The sequence below is a fragment of the Erinaceus europaeus genome, chromosome 12 (genome assembly GCF_950295315.1).
Source record: "Erinaceus europaeus chromosome 12, mEriEur2.1, whole genome shotgun sequence".
Lineage (NCBI taxonomy): Eukaryota > Metazoa > Chordata > Mammalia > Eulipotyphla > Erinaceidae > Erinaceus > Erinaceus europaeus.
Window position 1 is genome coordinate 88,667,246 of NC_080173.1, and position 20,567 is coordinate 88,687,812.

At 42.0% G+C, this 20,567-nt stretch overlaps 1 protein-coding gene and 1 long non-coding RNA gene across 2 annotated transcripts in view; one reads left to right on the forward strand and one right to left on the reverse strand.

Moving 5' to 3' along the window:
* The window catches only part of LOC103113957 (myosin-13), a 59,008-nt gene extending 48,389 nt beyond the window's left edge, over positions 1 to 10,619 (reverse strand). The window contains exons 1-6 of the mRNA XM_060204430.1: positions 10,402 to 10,619; positions 8,197 to 8,340; positions 7,954 to 8,110; positions 4,055 to 4,082; positions 3,857 to 3,968; positions 1,452 to 1,544 (exon numbers count right to left, since the gene is read on the reverse strand). Coding sequence (XP_060060413.1) covers positions 1,452 to 1,544; positions 3,857 to 3,968; positions 4,055 to 4,082; positions 7,954 to 8,110; positions 8,197 to 8,340; positions 10,402 to 10,617 — 750 coding nt within the window. The 5' untranslated portion in view covers positions 10,618 to 10,619. The remainder of the gene's footprint in view (positions 1 to 1,451; positions 1,545 to 3,856; positions 3,969 to 4,054; positions 4,083 to 7,953; positions 8,111 to 8,196; positions 8,341 to 10,401) is intronic.
* On the forward strand, positions 3,784 to 5,091 carry LOC132542065 (uncharacterized). Its single transcript, XR_009553211.1, has 2 exons — positions 3,784 to 3,981; positions 4,722 to 5,091. It is a non-coding gene; the product is annotated as an uncharacterized LOC132542065 (long non-coding RNA).
* Positions 10,620 to 20,567: the final 9,948 nt, after the last annotated feature.

Genomic DNA, 20,567 nt, shown 5'->3' on the forward strand with positions numbered 1-20,567 from the left:
ACATGTCAAAAAGGGGTATAATTCCATATCCTTCCCTATCCTACTTCTTAAATTTATAATGTCAAATTATCTGTAATGCTTGAATGGCAAACTTGATTTAAACTATTTCCTGGTTTTGTTTTTTTTAAACCTCTGCATATTACTTCTGAGACTTCTTGCCTCCTTTCTTGCCTTACTGAGAACTACAAGCAAACCCTGATCCCACATCACTCAGCCTCCCTGGTCCCCAACCCCCCCCCCCCCCACTACTCAGGGCTTGGGGTCCTTCCCTTTTTTGGAGGAATATAAATGAGGTTGTTGGGATGTCTGCAAATGTGCTCTCCTTCCATTATCTGCTTCAGGAATTTGTACCATACCATGAGCTGATCTGACAGCAAAAGTGATGCCTAGCTGCTCACCTGCAGAGTCAATCATTCAACAATGTGCTTAATTTCTCCAAGTGGAATGTGGACAGAATAAGCAGACTGGTTGTGACTATTGAGTTGGCACCAAGAGGAAAAGTCTCTGAACTACATCTGTCAGAGTGAGAGTAGGAAGTCCCTGAGGGAACTGTCTTCTGCTTTAAACTGGTGGCTGATTAATGCAATAACTTGGTCCAAATATATGTTGTGTATATCTGCTGTACAGGATGCTGCCACATTCCCTACTCGGAGTTTAGTCATTTAGCAACTGGGAAAGGAGATGTGCAAATGTCCATGCAGAAGACCAAAGTAAAGAATGAAAGGTCAGGGTTCAGGGTTCAGGGTTCAGTGACACTTCCTGCATTTACCTCCTAATGAATGACTTAAAAAAAAAAAAACTTAGAGAAACCAATTTTAACATAAGGAATTTCTCTCTATTTGCAAAATTCTAGCTATTGTGATTCAGGACACACTGGGGAGGCAATTCTTTCCTTAAATCTTGTTGATCATTATTAAATCACTAATAAAATTTAAAAACTAAATATTTATTTCAGTGAGAAATAAATGTACAGCTTGCCAGACTTGAGAGCATATGGAAATGCAAAGACAAATTTTTTTTTTAACTCATCAGATCACATAACCTGTTTCTGAAGTCAAAATGTTCTCTTTCTGAGCTGTTCAGAACAACAACAAAAAAAGGTGTTTTTTTTTTTTTTGGCTCTGTGTGTATGTTGTAAGTTACACTTACAACCCAGAGTCGTTCCCCTATACGTCTTGATTTTCTTCATTGTGATAAAAGTAGTTGCTTCTTAATTAAGAGAAGGAGGAGGAGGAAGAGGAAGAGGAAAAGGAGGGAGACAAGTAAACCTCCCTGTCTTTGGAACAAACCAGAAGTTTGGAATAGCCTAGTTGAGTAGACTGGCCTGCCTGCAATCACTTGGAGGAAAAAAGTCAGATATATTCTAGTTTATGTCGTAATCTTTTCACATTTGAGATGTGAGGGGTGTTTGTTTGTTTGTTTGTTTAGTTGAATATTGGACTGGCTCTTACAAATCTTGAGGAGTTGTCATTCCTCACAGTCTTGGCGTTTCCAAAGGCCTCCAGCAGCGGGTTGGCCTGGATGATCTGATCTTCCAGGGTTCCCTGATAATAAACGTGAGGGAAAAAGATTTAGGAATGTTTTCTGAAACAGCCTCTTAGTGACTGAAAAGTATAGGTGCTCTGGGCAGGGTCCAGGAAGAGATGTAAGCCAGCCCAATGGTGGCCAGTTTGTAAGTGTGGAGATACCCACAAACCTATCCTCATCCCACCTGAGGAGGCCTCAGAGGCTACAGGCTCAATTCCAATATAACTAGAACTGAGATGTGCCCTGGTCTCTCTCTCTCTCTCTCTGGCTTTCTTTCTCTCAAATGAGTCGATAAGTCTTTTTAAAGAAAGCATCAAAACTGCTTATTAAAAAAAGCTAAACAAATTAAAAAAAGAAAGTGGCTTTTAGTTATGATAGTTTCCAGCCTGAAGTATTCTCTATCTCACTTGGATATCCTTTTTTTTTTTTATTTTCCCTTTTGTTGCCCTTGTTGTTTAACATTGTTGTGGTTATTGATGTCATTGTTGTTGGATAGGACAGAGAGAAATGGAGAAAGGAGGGAAAGACAGAGATGGGGAGAGAAAGATAGACACATGTAGACCTGCTTTCACCATTTGTGAAGTGACTCCCCTGTGGGTGGGGAGCCGGGGGCTTGAACCCAGATCCTTATACAGGTTCTTGTGCTTTGCACCATGTGTGCTTAACACGCTGCGCCACCACCCAACTCCCTACCTCACTTGGATATCCTAAAGCGTTTCTTCTCTGGTAATGTCTTGTCATAAGCCATGAATTTTTGGAATACATTCTTTGGTTACTCTATTTACTATGACAAACCATAGGCATTTGGATTCAAAAGTAGAAATAGAATGAGAATAATTGAGTAAACCAAGAGATTACACAATATAAATAGTATCTTTTTTTTTTTTTTTTTCCCCACAGTTACGGCAGGAGCTCGGTGCCCACAATATGAATCCACTGCTCATGGTGGCCTTTTTTTTTTTTTTTTTCCATTTTATTGGATAGGACAGAGAGAAATAGAGAGCAGATGGGGGAAATAGAAGGGGTAGAGACAGACACCTGTAGACCTGCTTCGCTGCTTGTGAAGTGTCTCTCCTGCAGGTGGGGAGTTGGGGGCTTGAACCCAGATCCTTGCATGGGTCCTTGTGCTTTAGTACTAACCAGGTATGCCACCACCCAGCCCCCATAAATAGTACTTTTAAAAAATATTTTTGAGGGAGTCGGGCAGTAGCACAACGGGTTAAGCGCAGGTGGCGCAAAGTGCAAGGACCAGAGTAAGGATCCCGGTTCAAGCCCCCGGCTCCCTACCTGCAGGGGAGTCGCTTTACAGGCAGTGAAGCAGGTCTGCAGGTGTCTGTCTTTCTCTCCCCCTCTCTGTCTTCCTCTCCTCTCTCTATTTCTCTCTGTCCTATCTAACCATGATGACATCAATGGCTACAACAATAATAAAAAGACAACAAGGGCAACAAAAGAGAAATTAATAATAAATAAAAAGTTTTTAAAAGTTTAAAAAAATATTTTTGAAGGAGCCAGGGAGATGACTTAGTGACTAGAGCACCTGCCTTCCAAACATAAGACTTGATTGGACTCCCAGCAAAACATAAGAGCACAAATGACAGAAAAAGACAGAAACCCATGGAGGTAGACAAGAGCTTAAGTGTCTTTTCCTTTCTAAGGAAACTACATAATAGAAAAATGGGGCCCTACTGATTTAGCAATAGATCAGTTATAGGAGACCCTTAGTTCATTCACTGGAAATACATAATTTTTTTTAAACTAGTACAAACATTTCACAAGAATAATTTTTACTCAGAATTCTACTTACAGAAAGTTTTCACCTTATTCCCATGACTGCATAGTCTCTGAATCAGACTGGTTTAGAAACAAATGATCATTTAATTCAGTTTTCCTTATCGTATGGACCCTGAACCAGTAGCATGAACCAGTAGGTGCATGTTAAAAATGACAATCATCAGGATTAAAAATGTGAGAAAGGAATTTCAATCAGAAATTCTGAGTCCAGGAACCAACGATTAATTGGCTGCTGACAAACACTTCTAGTATTTGATGTGTGTTTTAGTTTGAAACCTCTGGCCTGTATCATTGCTACCCCAGAAGAGGATGTGGAATTGCTCAAAGCTACTCAGCTGTTACTGATGATAGAACTTGAACCCCCAGAAGCAGAACCCACTTGGTGGAATAACCACTTCCTGTTTTGTTCCAAAAGAACCCCTGGGGCAAGACCTCAAGGAAGTTCATTTCTGCTGAGCACAGAGTCCTGCCTACAAACCTGACACCCACTAAATTATGATTTATGCCAGTCAGCCTCTGGGTGCAGAGAGCTCCTCACCTGCATTTTGCTTGGTGGCTGTTCCTTCTTCTTGTCCCCAGTTACTGCGATCGTGGCAAAATACTGGATGACACGCTTGGTGTTTACTGTCTTCCCAGCCCCGGATTCTCCACTGCCATTTAAAAGTAAGTGAGAGAAAGGGAATTGAAGGGGGTGGGCCTGGCATCCAAGTCGTCTTGTGAAAACGTGGTTACTTACGTGATGAGGATAGACTGGTTGTCTCGATCTAGAAATATAAAGGAAAGCAAAAAAGAACTAAATAGGAGATGAAATCAGGCAACATTGGACTCCATTAGAATATATGAGCTCTGCTCCATCAGTAACAACATAAAGGACCCCTTTGTGGGTCCTCCATGTAGGACCTTGCCCACAATGTGGATCAACAATGGTAGGGACTATTCCATTCTCCGAAGGGAGGTTGAATAACATACTTTACATATCACCTGAGGAAGATGGGTCCTGGAATGTTCCTAGCCATGACTACAGAATAGAAGCTCAGACCCACAGCAATGCAGAGGTTACATAGGCTCCTGTCCTGAACATGGGCCCCAAATCGGATAGATGGGTTTACAGTTAACAATAATCATATACTTTCCCCATATTTGGGAGCTACTCTCTTCCCTGATCCAACCTTCTAGTTTTTCCAACTGTGACACCATCTCCCCAGACAATGACTTGGGTCCATCTGCATGTTGGCTCAGGCAAAAACTAGAAAAATCATGGGCCTCTTAGAATAAAATTAAAATAGACCTACGAGCTTTTTCCAAAATGGAGACCCCCAAATCCTCATCTGTAATATTCTTGCCTTTAGGTTCATGATTAGTCAGCAGTTTGTTTGGCTTTATATGTTAATTCTCTTTTTCAGCCACCAGGTTCCAGATGCTACCATGATAACAACCGGACTTCCCTGGGCAGACCCCACCAATGTGTCCTGGAGAGCCTCACTATCCCAGTGCCCTTCCCCACTAGGGAAAGAGAGAGACAGGCTGGGAGTATGGATTGACCTGTCAATGCCCATGTTCAGAGGAGAAGCAATTACAGAAGCCAGACCTTCCACCTTCTGCATCCCATAATGACCCCCTGGGTCCATACTACCAGAGGGATAAAGAATAAGAAGCTATCAAGGGAGGGGATGGGATATGGAATTCAGGTGGTGGCCAATGTTTGGAAATGTACCCCTCTTATCTTATGGTCTTGTTAATATTTCCATTTTATAAGTAAAAATTAATATATATATACATATATATATATATATATATATATATATATATATATGAGCTCTGGTTCTGACTTTGATGCAAACTTGTAGTGTGGTGATCTTGCCATGCCTCAACTTCTTGGGAGACAGTTCAGATTTCCCAAAAGAGGAATATGTGTTACAAGCATGTTGAAAAGTAAACAGTTATCCCATAGTATGAAAATCTACTCACATCTATACATCATGAACATTTCATTAGTGTTTTATCATCTCTTCACCCCTCACCTTTTTTTAAGTTTCTATTATCTTTATTTATTGGATAGAGACAGAAATTGAGAGGGGTAGGGGAGACAGAGACAGAGAGACAGAGAGACACCTGCAGCCATGCTTTGCCACTCGCAAAGTTTTCCCCCTGCAGGTGAGGAATGGGTGCTCATACCTGAGTCCTTGTGCATTGTAACATGTGTGTTCAGTCACCACCCCCCCAGCCCCCTTATTTAAACCAGTAGAGGAAGTCTCAGACTCAGAATCAGTTGGAAAACTGTTTACAAATGGAAGTTTTGGACACTGAGGAGTTGTCACTGAAGTTTTCTCTTCCATTTACCTTCTTGTTTAAAATGATAGCCTTTTGTTTTTCATTTGCAGCAGCCTCATGGGTTGTTATGCCCTCCCACAAAATTTATATGTTAGTCTTAATTCTTGTATCTTGGAATATATTAGATTTTGGAATGAGGCATTGCAGATGGAATTAATGAAGATGGGGGTATACTAGATTAGATGGCTTCTAATCTGACATCACTGGTGTCCTAAAAATGGGACATTTGAAAATAGATGCACATAAGGAAGGCCAAAGTAGAGCTGGGCCAACACCCATGTGCAGTGGAGAAGCAATGACCCCATAAAAATTTTGGTCCACACTCCCAGAGGGATAAAGAATAGGGATGTTTCCGGAGGGGAGGGGACACAGGACTCTGGTTGTGAGAACTGTGTGGAATTGTAGCCCTGTTATCTTACAATCTTGTTTATCATTATTAAATCACTATGAAAGATAAAAATACATTTTTCTAAAAAATAGAGATGAGATTGATGCTTCTATAAGTCAAGAAGTTCCAGAGATTGTCAATTGTTGGCATTCTTCGTGTTGGTTTGGCACCCTTCCCCCCGACCTCTGGGAGAAATGGTTTGGTCCTTGCTAGTTTTGTACCCCTCTTTTCCCCCTGCCCTGTATGCTAAGGACGCCCAGAGTCCCAGCAGCAGTGGCAGAAGGAAAAACATGGAGAAGCACATGGTGTGGTGATTTGCCCGTTCGTGAATAAAGATTAAACTGCAGCTTCTCAGCCCAGCTGTGTATCCCCGAGTCTCTGTCTCTGTTCACCACCGCGAAGCTAGCCCGGCCTGCTGGAGCCCCCGAAACGTTAACAACAGTCAATAAATTACCAGACGATAAAAGGAAGACACAAAATAGATTGTTGTTCCTGTTCCTTAAGAGAAACCAATTTTGGACTCCTGACCTCCAGAAACATGAAGCAGTAAATTTCTGTAATTTAAGTCACCCAGTTTGTGGGTCTCCATAGTGACAGCCCTAAGAAATGAATACAGATGGAAATAATAACATTTCTGTTATTTGTCTTATTTTATGAGGGAAGTAGAAACAGTCAGAGCACTGCTTCAGCATCTTCAATGCTAGTAGGGATTGACCCTGGGGTCTCACACATGCAAATCCTGAACTCTAGCCAACTCCCTGGTTCCTAACTTTTCTTTTAAAAATTTATGTAAATGTAGTCAACTTAAAGGAAAATATGACATATGTAGAGATGGTTAAGACTATGAATGTGAGGTGAATAGAAGAGAAAGAAGTTTAAGCAGCATTGTATTGTATTATATAAGATGACCTCTGAGTGTCTTCAGGTCTCAGATGCCTGCTTCTACTATTTTTATTTGCCTCGGTACCTGCACTACGAATCCACCCTCCCTTCAGCCATTCCCCCCCCTTTTTTTTTCTTTATATTTTTCTTTGATAGGACAGAGAGAAATTAAGAGGGGAGGGCGAAGAGATAGGGAGAGAGAAAGATAAACACCTGCAGACCTGCTTCACCATTCATGAAGTGTTCCCCCTGAAGGTGGGGGCAGGGGCTTGAACCCAGGTTTTTGTGCATGCTTATATGTTCACTTAACCAGGTGAGTCATCATCTGCTCCCCTGCCATTCTGTAAATTTAGGGAGTAAAGTGGAGGCTGAGTTTGTGAAAGGAAATAAGTGAAGGAACATTATCTTCCTATTTCAACAATGCACTCCTTAATGGCTACTATACAGTGTCTACTTCAAGCATGCTCATGTTAGGGGGGTTCTTTGGATTGGGGGTTGTATAACTTGTAATACTTTACCTCCCCTCAAATAAACATGTGCTTGGTGTGACAGCATACATGAGCACTGACCTATGAACCATGAGTGGCAATGGAAGAGATTACAATCCTGCTTTCTATCAGGATACCATGTGAAACTCCAAGGCCACTTTGATTTCTGACAGAGTTGGTGAAGGTCTCATTTAACTAAGTACAAGTCTGGGGAGTAAGCGGTAGCACAGTGGATTAGCACACATGTCGCAAAGCACAAGGACCGTGGTAAGGATCCAGGTTCAAGCTCCTGCCTCCCCACCTGCAGGGGTGTCGCATTTACAAGCAATGAAGCAGGTCTTCAGGTGTCTATCTTTCTCTCCCCCTCTCAGTCTTCCCCTCCTCTCTTTATTTCTCTCTGTCCTATGCAACAACAGTGACATCAATAGCAACAATAAAAAGGGGGAATAAATAAATGAATATATTTTTTAAAAATCTTAAAAAAGAACCAGTGCATGTCAAGGGCTTGAATAAGTCACTAACATATGGGGTGAGGAAATGACTTACCGGTCAGCATGAACTGATAGGCATTGTCAGAGATGGAGAAGATGTGGGGTGGGGCCTCCTGGCGCTTTTTGCCTCTGTAGGCACCCACCACCTCAGGGTTATACACTGGCAGCCACTTGTAGGGGTTGACGGTGACGCAGAAGAGGCCTGAGTAGGTCTGAGAAAAATCATAAGGTGTAACAGGTGCATCTTGTATTTAGTCAGAGAACTAAAGGAACTAAAAAGATATTGAAAGAGACTCACGTAGATCATCCAGGCTGCGTAACGCTCTTTGAGGTTGTACAGCACAGCGGGCTCATGTAGATGGGTCATCATGGCCATGTCCTCGATCTTGTCAAATTTGGGAGGGTTCATAGGGAACACCTGGTCACTATTCAGAGTGAGTGTCTGAGTATGGAGAGGAAAAACACATCAGGAGGACATCAGGGGACAGGGGGCGGGTGGTGGCACCCCTGCTTAGCACACATTACAGTATGCAAGGATCCAGGTTCAAGCTCCTGGTCCCCACCTGTAGGATAAAAGCTTTCCAACGGGTGAATTAGGGCTGCAGGTGTCTCTCTGTCTCTTTCCCTCTCTGTTTTCCCCTCCCCTCTCAATTTCTCCCTCTCTATCCAGCAATAAATAAATAAAATATTTTTTAAAAAGAGATTAAAAACACATTGTTGGGGTCTGCTTGGCCCCGATCTAGGCCCAGCAGGCATTCCGTAAGCCTGGCTCGAGTGTCGCTGATGGTCACTAACTTCCTCAGAGTGACACAGCATTTCCTGTAGGCCGTACCTAAATTCACCTCTGCCCTCCAGCTGATGATGCGTAAAGAGCATAGTCCCCCACTGATGGTGACGCCACCTCACACCACCTCTAACGTCATCTCACCCTACCTTTCCATCCCTGCCTCTACCCCCTGCCTATAAAAAATGGTCTTTTTCTCAGTAAAGCGAGTCACTGCCTTGACAGTACTCCCGACTTGGTGTGGTGTCTTGTCTCAAGTCATCGACACTCTCCCTCCCGCTCAGCCCCAGAAAGGGAGGTCCGGCTGGTCCAGATCTCCCCTCCTCGTGACTACCTATCGGGGAGAACCCCGACACACATCATGGTGGGGAGAATCAATGGACATCCCCCATCTAACTGGAGTGGTAGAAATAGGAAAATATTCACAAATAACTATCTTTTAAAATATGTATTTATTTATTTCCTTTTGTTGCCCTTGTTTTATTGTTGCAGTTATTATTGATGCCATTGTTGTTGGATAGGACAGAGAGAAACGGAGAGAGAAGGGAAAGATGGAGAGGAGGAGAGAAAGACACACCTGCTTCACAGCTTGTGAAGCGACTCCCCTTCCTGCAGGTGGGGAGCCAGGGCCTTGAACTGGGATCCTTAAGCTGGTCCTTGCGCTTTGCACCACTGCGCTACTGCCCGACTCCCCCACAAATAACTATCTTTGACTAGTCTAATTCTGGTCAAACTGCTTGCTCAGTTCTGGTCTCATGTCTTCACCCTCCCACCCTACCCTGCCCCACCCAGAGTCAATGTGCTGTACTGTGTATTAGGAGTGGGTTCTGGGTGTGTAGGGCTAGCGAGCTCTTTAGTCCTTGAAGAATTCAGCATGGTGGGCTGTGTTTATCTCTTTTCCTATAACTGTGACAATGAAAAAAAGCTGGAAGTTTGAAAAGAGTTACTTAGATGTATCCTGTGCATCTCCAGCTCAGGTTCTCTGCTTGTGTAGGTTTCTTTGTTTGTCATACCATCATTGGACTTATGTCTAGAAACCCTCAAAGTTCTTCCTAAGTGTTACCTTTCTCATTATCTGCCCCCCATGTTCTCTCTTTTTAAAAATACATTTCTCTCACAATACACATAAGCACAGTGAGAAAGAGTACCAGAGAATCATTCTAGTATATTGATTATGAGAATTGAACCCAGGACCAGAATTCTATCACTGTAACACTTTCCTAGTTACCCTTTCATATTTCCAAGGCTTCCATAATTCTTTGTACCTGTGCTCTGAGAGTTAAAACATTTGAACTCACAGTATAGTCCATGGATGAACAATATTCTGAGACTATCACCTAATTTTTCCCCTCTGTTTTTCCCTCCTTTCTCACTCACTCAAGCAAACAGTTAATTCTGTCCTTCATTACTCAGGAGAAAGAAAAAAATTTAAACCACCCAGCATCAGTCTCATTAGTATGCCAACTGCTTCACACCCTCCCTCATTCTTCCCCTTCCTGTAAAACAAACATTACAAAAACCCAAGTCCTTAGAGGTAGAGAAAGTCACCAACAGATGTGCTATGACACTTTCCCCCTGCCACTTATAACAAGATAGCTAAGTGTAAATTTTGCTTTATCTTCAGATTCCTAAGGGACTGCCAGCAATTTCCAGTATTACATTGCCAAAGAAAAAAAAAAGAAGATGCTCTTAATAAAGACATTTGAAACCAACACTTACCCGGTCATCCAGGGTCTTGACTGTGACCATGTCATTCTCCCTGCTCTGGATCATACCTTTCACATACATTTCCTTATCATCCACTGCAAAGCAAGCCTTCTTAGAGTCAAAGGGACGATTCTGGGCCTCGATTCTCTCCTTTTCAGGTTTCCGTAGGTAGGGAGCTGCTTCTCCAAAAATGGCCATATCTGCGTCAGAACTCATGGCCGCTGGCATCTGGGAAGACCAGGGAGAACTTTTAAGTCTGGAATCTGGTGACCTGAATCTGGCAACCCCCATCCTCTTAATTCTTGTCAGACAAGGAGCCAGATCCAAAGTTTCTTGGAATCTGCCTCTGCCCTGAAGAAACAAAAACCAACCCATAGGCTTAAAGAAGGCCTGTGTTTAAATGGGGATGAGCTGAAGGGAAAATTTTACTCTGAGTAAAATGTTTGCTCATTCCTGAGTGCTGAGTCTGGAAATATGTCTTAGTTCAGTCCCAGTGCATGAAAGTTTGAACCGATCATCGAAAGGCAAGGTGAGCCAACTAATGCAGCCTTGAGAAGTACCTCCTAAATCATTTATCCAAACAATGTATCTGCAATGTCATCCACACATGTTAAAGGTGTCTGAAAATAATTACTAGAATGTTGATAATTCTTAATTTAAAAAAAGAATCTCAGACAGCCCATTGGAAAGCAAATGGTTTGAATGTAAATACTTGCCACATTCCTTTAGAAAACAAGGTGATGGGAGATTGTGGAACCTTGTGCAAAGGTTCCAAACATTCACCAGAGTGACCCAGAGAAGTGATGAAAATACAAATCTCTACACCTGAAAACCCTGGAGTTTTTGATTCTGTAGGTCTGGGTTGTTTGGTGACCTGAGAATCTGCATCTCTAGCACAGGCCTAGGTGATGCTAATGCCATTGTTTCAGGGACCACATTGAGAACTGCTCCATCTATGGTACTTGGGCCTGCTTTAATAGCATCACTCGGAGACTCTTAGGTGTGCAGAATCTCAGTTGTGTTCCTGGCTACAGAATTAGAACAACAGTTCCTTCTCCTCCTCCTCCTCCTCCTCCTCCTCCTCTTCCTCCTCCTCCTCCTCCTCCTCCTCCTCCTCCTCCTCCTCTTCCTCCTCCTTCTTCTTCTTGGCCTCCAGTGTTATTACTGGGGGTCGTTGACGACACTACGAATCCACTGCTCCTGGCAGCCATTTTTTCCCATTTTATTGGACAGGACAGAGAGAAACAGAGAGGGAAGGGGAGATAGCAAGGGAGAGAGAAAGATAGACACCTGCAGACCGCTTCACCATTTGGTGGCAAGCTGAGGGCTCGAACCAGGACCCTTGAGCAGGTCTTTGTGCTACATACTGTGTGAGCTTAACCTGCTGTGCTACCACCAAACCCCCAATATTTTAACATAGTTTAAAGTCTTTTTTTTTCTCTCTACTAAAAGTAGAAAGCTGAACATCTTAGAGTTCCCACATGAAAATCACTCTTTCCCATCTCAGTCTTTAGTAGATCATTCTTCTCTGGTTTCTAGCTATTATTTTAAAACCCCTTAATCTGTGTCTGCAAACTCTGCTCCTACAGAAAAGAAGTGCATCTGTTTCCCTCTGCATCTTATTTAGATAGATTGCATTTTAATTTTATTTTGACTGGTGACTTTGTCGAATCATCAGTGAATTTATGGTGAAGTTTTCATAGGAAGAAGCTGAAAGTGGGAGACAGGAAATAGCTTCCCTGGTATACACTTTGCCATGAACCAGGAACAGACTCAAGTCCCTAGCACTCCATGGTAGCACTATGCACAGCAGGTGCTGTAGTGTGTCTCCCTCTTTTTGCTCTAATTTAAATTAAAGGGGGGGGGGCAGTAGCATAGCAGGTTAAGCACACATGGCGCAAAGCACAAGGACCAGTATAAAGATCCTGGTTCAAGCCCCCAGCTCTCCACCTGCAAGGGGGATTGCTTCACAGGAGATGAAGCAGGTCTGCAGGTGTTTATCTTTCCTCCTCTCTGTTTTCCCTCACTCTCTCGATTTCTCTCTGTCCTATCCAACAATGACAGCAATAACAACAACAACAATAACAACTATAAACAACACAGGCAATAAAAGGGAAAAGGTGGCCTCCAAAGCAGTGGATTCATAGTGCAGGCACTGAGCCCCAGCAATAACTCTGGAGGCAAAAAAAAAAAAAAATTAAATAAGGGTGAAATTGACTGCTAGGAGCAGTGGAACTGCACACGCTGGAAATAGTGGTGTATATAATAAAACACGAGGGGATTGGGCAGTGGCGCACTGGGTTATGTACCCATAGGACAAAGTGCAAGGACCCGCACAAGGATCGTAGTTAGAGGCCCCAGCTCCCCACTTGCAGGGGAGTTGCTTTGCAAGCAGTGAAGCAGGTCTCCGGGTGTCTTTCTCTTCCTTTCTCTATCTTCCCATCCCCTCCTGATTTCTCTCTGTCTTATCCAATTAAAAAAAAAAAAGAAAGAAAGAAAAAATGACCACAAGGAGCAGTGGATTTGTAGGGCAGGCACTGAGCCCCAGAGATAACCCTGAAGGCAAAATAAATAAATAAATCCAGTACAATTGAAACAATACTGGAATGCCTGGTTTATGCCCACTCTGCTGATTTAGATGTCTTTGGTTACCACATGGGGGCAGGCCAAAGGAATCTGTCTGTACTGCTTTCCCTTTTCTGAAGGTAGTTGCTACTGCTATAATTTACGTGGGTTCTACTCCAGCAGTGGGTGAAGGCTTTGTTGTCTCAGAGGCCCTTCATGCCAAACTCCAGTGAGTGAGCTTTGGTGTATGCAGTTCACATCAACTGGTTTATCTTAATATTAGAAATTAAAGTGGAGAAAAATGTAGAACAGTTCATTCATTGAATATGACCATTGCATATATTACATAGGAATGTAAATAACACATTTTAATGGAAAGAATAATTTCCAAAATTAAAATGTTAGGGAGGGGAGTATCATTCCTTTATTTTTCACAAATTTCTGTATAATGTCTGCTGATGAGAAAACAGTTGGATTTGATTCTGTCATTTATGTGTTTCGATATTTTTTGTTGGTTTGAGAAAAATCTAACCTTACACAGTTATGTAATTTGGGGGTTGGGGGAAGGCATTTTAATAGACTTTTCAAATAACTGTGGATGTTTTCAGATTAGTAGATCCAAAATTGGTATGTAATTACTTAATTTTTAAATTATCTTTATTTACTGGACAGAGACAACCAGAAATCAAGAGAGAAGGTTGTATAGAGAGGGAGAGAGACATCTGCAGCAATGCTTCACCATTTGCATAGCTTTCCCCCTGAAGGTAGGGACCAGGGGCTTGAACCTGGGTACTTGCACGTTGTAATATGTGCACTCAACCAGGTGCGCTACCACTCAGCCTTATACGTAGTTTCTTCTAGACTAATTGCAACATGGATTCTGAAATCACATCAGCAAACTCTTTTAAGTTCAGCTGCATTATAATCTATAACTGTCTGACCTTTGAGTGAATTGTTTGAAAAGCACCCACTAGTTACTTGTAAAACATTGGTTCACAGAGTTATGAGAAATTTTTATGTTGCTATGACTTGTGAAACAACACTGAATTACAATGATTAATGTCATCACAAGTTTCATTAGAAAAATGTTTATTGGGAAATTGTCAAGATAAATCATGAGAGCTACATGTTTTCCCAAATTCTGATTTTTCCTTAAAGCACAAATGTATCATGAGTAACACAGACTTTTGGTTGTTATTGGAGAAATAGTTAACATACTTCATTCCCTTTTTTTTTTTTTTTTTTTTGCCTCCATGGCTATCGCTGGGGCTCAGTGCCTGTGCTATGAAATCCACAGCTCCTGGAAGCCATTTTTTCATTGGATAGGACAGAGAGAAATTGTGAGGGGAGGGGAAAGATAGACACCTGCAGACCTGCTTTACTGCTTGTGAAGTGACCCCCCTTGCAGTTGGGGAGCTGGGGCCTTGAACCCGGATCTTTGTGCAGGTCCTTGGGCTTCATACTATGTGCACTTAACCTGGTGCACCACCGCCTGGACCCCCTTCATTCCTTTTCAAAAAAATACTAGAGAGCTAATTTTGAATATCCAATTTGTGAAAAATGTGGATAGTCAGCATCAATAAAACTAGGGTCATGGGGAGTCAGGCGGTAGTGCAGCAGGTTAAGCGCAGGTGATGCAAAGCACAAGGACCGGCAGAAGGATCCCGGTTCAAGCCCCCGGCTCCCCACCTGCAGGGGAGTCGCTTCACAGGCAATGAAGCAAGTCTGCAGGTGTTTGTCTTTCTCTCCCCCTCTCTGTCTTCCCCTCCTCTCTCCATTTCTCTCTGTCCTATCCAACAATGATGACATCAATAACAGCAACATTAATAATTACAACAAAGGGCAACAAAAGGGGAAAATAAATAAATAAATATAAAAAATTATTTAAAAAAAGCTTGAACCTGGGTTCTTGTACATTGTAACATGTGTCCCCCCCCCTTCTATCTCCCCTTACTGTCTTGATATCTCTGTCCTAGAAAGCAAACTAAAATACTAAGGAGAGGAGAGAGAGATACAGGAAGGAAGGAAGGAAGGAAAGAAGGAAGGAAGGAAGGAAGGAGTAAATATTTAATTTACACCAAAAGCAAAGAGTTAAACTATCATTCACGCATTTGCTCAGCCTTTCTGGGGGCGAGACCATCCTGAACAGTGAAATTGAAACTGGTCAGAATCCTTCCCTGTGCCTTTATCATAGCGTTCCAGCTTCTACTATGTATTGGTCTCATGTCAGTCTTCTGAGTGAGAACTACAATAATTGAGTAGGCTATTTTTTGGGTGTAGCCACACTCAAAAATGTCTTTTCCATATAAACGAATGATTACTTTTTTGCTCTACAGCGTTTCAATTTATAGAATGTTTTGTAAGAAAGCTGTAGTTTTGCAAAATGGAGGGAGGTAGTATGAACTTCCTACCAAGAAAGCATGCTTTATTTGAACATAGGATCGATACAAGCAGTGTTTTTTCAAACTTTTGTTTGCATATTAATCTAGTTAAGAGTCTTGCTAAAAATGTATATTTTGGGGAGTGAGAAGGTAGCATGCTGGGTTAAGTGCACAAGGGACCCTCAGCACAAGGGTCCCAGTTGAGCCCCGGGCTCCCCACCTGCATTATGGGGGGCGGGAGGATGGCTTCACAGGCAGTGGAGAGGGTCTGAAGGTGTCTGTCTGTTTATCTGTCTGCCTGTCTGTCTATCTATCTATCATCTATCTATCTATCTATCTATCTATCTATCTACCTCCCCCTCCTTTCTCAATTTCAGTCTTGTCTTATCAAAAAAAAGATGGCCTCCAGGAGCAGTGGATTTGTAGCGCAGGCTCAGAGCCCCAGCACTGTGTCTTGTCAACAACAGTGTGGTGATCACTCAGTTTTACTTGGGTTTTCTTGGTCTTCATGCATTTAGAACTACCATTAACAAATAGAAGATGAAATGGGGAGGGGTTTTATTACCACACGGTGAATAGGTTCAAAGTCAATCTTTTGTTTATTCTCTGGGCGCTTTGAGTAAAGTCACAACCCAATGGACTTAGCGCGTGCTGACTCCACTCAAGGAGCAGCAGAATTAGCTTATATGTAGACTGAATTTTGATCTTGTGAACATCATGTTCTGGACCAACTAAATACATGAACTGTGGCTTGCATATCAAAGTTCTATACTGAATTTTTTTACCTATTGGTATAACGAACAAATTAGAGGAACCACTCTTTTGATAAAAGCTTGATATTTTGTATTCTTCCTTTAGAAGCACTTAATTGGTGACAATTTATTTATTTAGTTGGGTTTTTGTTTGTTTGTTTGTTTTTACCAGACCATTTATTAACTCTGGCTTCTGGTAGAGCAGGGAATTGAACCCAAGACTTTGGAGCCTCCAGCATGAGAGTCTCTGCATAACCATTATGCTGTCTACCACTCACCATCCACCCCCGCACCCCCGGTCCCAAAATTTCATCTTCATATGAGTGTACCAAGAGTGAGAATCTGTAGAACAATGACTGTTTATTCAAAATACAGCATTGCTAATAAAACTGAAAGTCATTCTTACCTATGGATCCCCAAAGTGATGGTCTGTGTCCTCCAGAAATGGAGTGTTTACTGAAGAGGTGATTTCAGAAAACAAAACTGAACAAATGAACTGCAAAGAGTTTGAAAAACTTAGAAACTGTTTGCTGTGAGTTACACATAAATAAATGCACAGTGGATGGTGTGATGGAAACAAATTTGTCCCTCCCCCCCTTTTAGCTAAATCATTGGGATTTGTTTTTGTTTTGCCTTCAGGGTTATCTCTGGGGCTCAGCCCCTACCCTAGGAATCCACTGCACCTGACAGCCATTTATTTTCATTTTCATTGAACAGGACAGAGAGAAACTGGGAGAGGAGGGGAAGATATAAAGGGAGAGAGAAAGATAGGCACCTGCAGACCTGCCTCACCATTTGTGAAGCAACCCCCCCTGCAAGTTGGGAGCTGGGGGCTCGAACCCAGATCTTGCTGTGGTCCATGCACTTCATATTATGTAGCTTAACCTGGTCCCCTCATTGTTCTTTAAACAACTGTTTGAACAACACTACTTGATTAACACTTTGAAGAGCACCTACTGTATATGTGACATACCATGTCAGCTCTTTAGGGAGTAGAAAGAAGGGGGGGAGAGGAGGGGGAGAATGTGATCTTTGTTCTATGGGGCTACAAATTTTACTAAAGACTAAGATAGATACTAAACCTTTGAAGAGGGAAGACCAAGCCAGATTCTGTAAGAGTCTAAACAAAGTGCTTTGGAAGCTTAGAAAGATGATCTTTAGTCTGAGGACAAAGAATTGTACTTGAGGGGAACTTTTCAGATCATAACCTCTATTCTTACAGTTACTGAATTTGTTTTCGTGTCTTTACCCGAGGGCTCATGGTTCCATGCTGACTTTTTTTTTTTTCAGATAGAGAGATACAGTGATAGAGAGACAGAGAGGGGAAAATAAATTCTCCATAGCAACAAAAATTTCCTTCAGTGCTGTGAGGGCTGGGTTTAACCAATTATTATAAAACTCAGGGAAAAATTATGTATTGCAAATAAGACTGCTTTAAGTTGTCTAGAACGTTTTCTGGGCTCGGAACACAGCATGTGAAAGACTTTCGTGCCTTAGGCTCTGCAATCCCAGGTTCAGTCTCCAGCACCACCATAAGCCAGGGCTGATTATTACTCTGGTCTCTCTCTCCCTCATAAAAAATAAAATAAAACAAATATTTAAAAAAGAAACAAATAGGGAGTCGGGAGGTAGCGTAGCAGTTAAAGTGCAGGTGGCACAAAGCTCAAGGACGGGTGTAAGGATCCCGGTTCGAGCCTCCGGCTCCCCACCTGCAGGGAAGTCGCTTCACAAGCGGTGAAGCAGGTCTGCAGGTGTCTATCTTTCTCTCCCCCTCTGTCTTCCCCTCCTCTTTCTGTTTCTCTGTGTCCTATCCAACAACGATGACATCAATCATAACTACAACAATAAAACTACAAGGGCAACAAAAGGAAATAAATAATAAATTTAAAAAATTTAAAAAAGACAGAAAGAACATTTTCTGAAACATTCTGTATCCTCAGGGTAAATAAATGTTGAAGAGTGGAAACTCATCTAGGACTAAGGAATCTGAGGTTAGGAATTTATAGCCCATGTGATAACCTTAAGGACCCATGAGAGTCAGAATCATTTTCAATAACAAAATTCCTATTTACCATGTAGTGGTTTTATGGAACCCAGGAACATGGCCAGAAAATCCTTTTAGGTAGGAAGACAGATTTTAGCAGCTACCTCACTACTGTCATCCCTTTCCCTTTCTTCCGCTTATGGCTGTCCAGTAGTCTCAAGTTACACTTTATTTACAATTTTCATATATTTCTCAGGAACCAGAATTAATCACTACCAGGGCTGGGTGGTGGTGCATCTGATCGGGCACACATGTTACAGTGCACAAGGACCCAGGTTTGAGCTCCCTGGTCCCCAGCTGCAGGAGGAAAGCTTTGTGAGTGGTGACACAGTGCTGCAGGTAGGTGTCTCTCTTCCTCTCTTTATTTATATTTGCCTTCACAGTTTTTGCTGGGGCTCAGTGCCTGCACTAGGAATCCACTGCTCCTGGGGGCCATCCTTTTTCTGTTGTTGCTGCTGCTGTTGTTGTTGCATAGGATAGAGAAAAATTGAGAGAGGAGGGGAAGACTGAGGGGGAAAGCAAAATAGACAACTGCAAATCTACTTCACTGCTTGTGAAGCCACCTCCTTGCAGGTGGGGAGCTGGGGTCTCCAACCAGGATCCTTAAGTAGGTCCTTGTGCTTTGTGCCATGTGTGCTTAACCCGATGTGCTACCACTCAGCCCCCAGAAAATTTTTTAAAATTATCTTTATTTATTTATTGGATAGACATAGCCAGAAATCAAGAGGGCAGGGGCAGGTAGGGAGAGAGACAGAGGAACACCACCTACAAAGCTTTACCCCTGCAGGTGGGCACTGGAGACTCAAAACTGGGTCGTTGTGCATTGTAACCTATGTGCTCATCTAGGTATACCTCCTCCAGTTCCTTCTCTCTCTCTCTTCCTCTCCATCTTCCCCTTCCCTCTTGATTTCTGACTCTCTCTATCGAATAAATAAATATAATAAAATATTTAAAGAGTTAATCACCACACATTGTAGTCTAAATCGTTAATGTGAAATAATAAGTCTTGAAACTTTGAAATAGCTCACTTGGATAGTATGCTACTTTGCCATGTACATGACCCAGATTTGAGCCCAGCCTCTACTCCATGGAGGGAAGCATCAATGCTGTGGTCTTTTTCTATGTATCTCTCTCTCTCTCTATATATATATTTTTTTCCCTCTTTCTCCTTTTTCCTCTCCTTCTCCTCCTCTTTCTCTCTATATCTCTTTTTGCCTCTGTTTCTTTGTCTCTATCAAGTAAATAAATAAGACTTTGAGATAGAACCTCAGTTTTCTAATACTGATTCTGTCGAGTGATTATTGGAATTTATTATTTCTTTAATTTCTTTATTGGGGAATTAATGTTTTGCATTTGACAGTAAATACAATAGTTTGTACATGCATAACACTTCCCGGTTTTCCATATAGCAATACATCCCCCACTAGGTCCTCTGTCATCCTTTTTAATTGTTGGAATTTCTTTATGCTTCATTTTCCTTCTGGAAAATGAGACATTTCAGAAAATCTCCAAAGTTTCTCTTAACTGTGGAAGTCTATGACATAAAAGTTCTTCAGTGGAGATAGTGATCTAAAACCCAAGTGTCATAAGTATTGCAAAGGTGGAATTCTTCTGAGAGCTACCACCAACATTAAACTTTCCCCAGACCAGATCTATAAGACATGGACTGTATATGAGACAAGTCTGGGAACCAGTCAACAATAACTAGACAATATTGCATCAAGATAAATAAAATGCTTAGGAGAATTTGTCCTCACAATTATTTCCTAGAATCTTGCCTTAAGAAAAATATATCAAATAAGGAAGTCGGGCTGTAGCGCAGGGGGTTAAGCGCAGGTGGCGCAAAGCACAGGGACCGGCATAAGGATCCCGGTTCGAGCCCTGGCTCCCCACCTGCAGGGGAGTCGCTTCACAGGTGGTGAAGCAGGTCTGCAGGTGTCTATCTTTCTCTCCTCCTCTCTGTCTTCCCCTCCTCTCTCCATTTCTCTCTGTCCTATCCAACAACGACAACAGCAATAATAACTACAACAATAAAAAGAAAAAAAAATATATCAAATAGCCACACAAAGTTTCAACTAAGAGTTCAAGGCCAAAACAAACAAACAAACAAAAAAACAAAACAACTCAAGGCCTTCAGAAGAGACAGTATAAACAGATAAATATATTTGCTAACCGTGTGATATGGCATCAACCTAAACAAGTGGGAAAAAGGCGACATATATTATTGCTTCTTATTCTTTAGCTTAATTTACAAATTCTAACCACTGCTTATATTCTTCTCTTTTTATTTGTTTGATTAGGTCTTGTAAAGGTATGTCCGGAGGCAATTATCTGGTTTGCTGTCTTGTCTCCATTTTACTTTTATACAAGACCTAACCCTTAGCAGACCTTCATGAAGGGTTACTGTGTTACCTTTCCGCCTCCACGGGTAGCCAG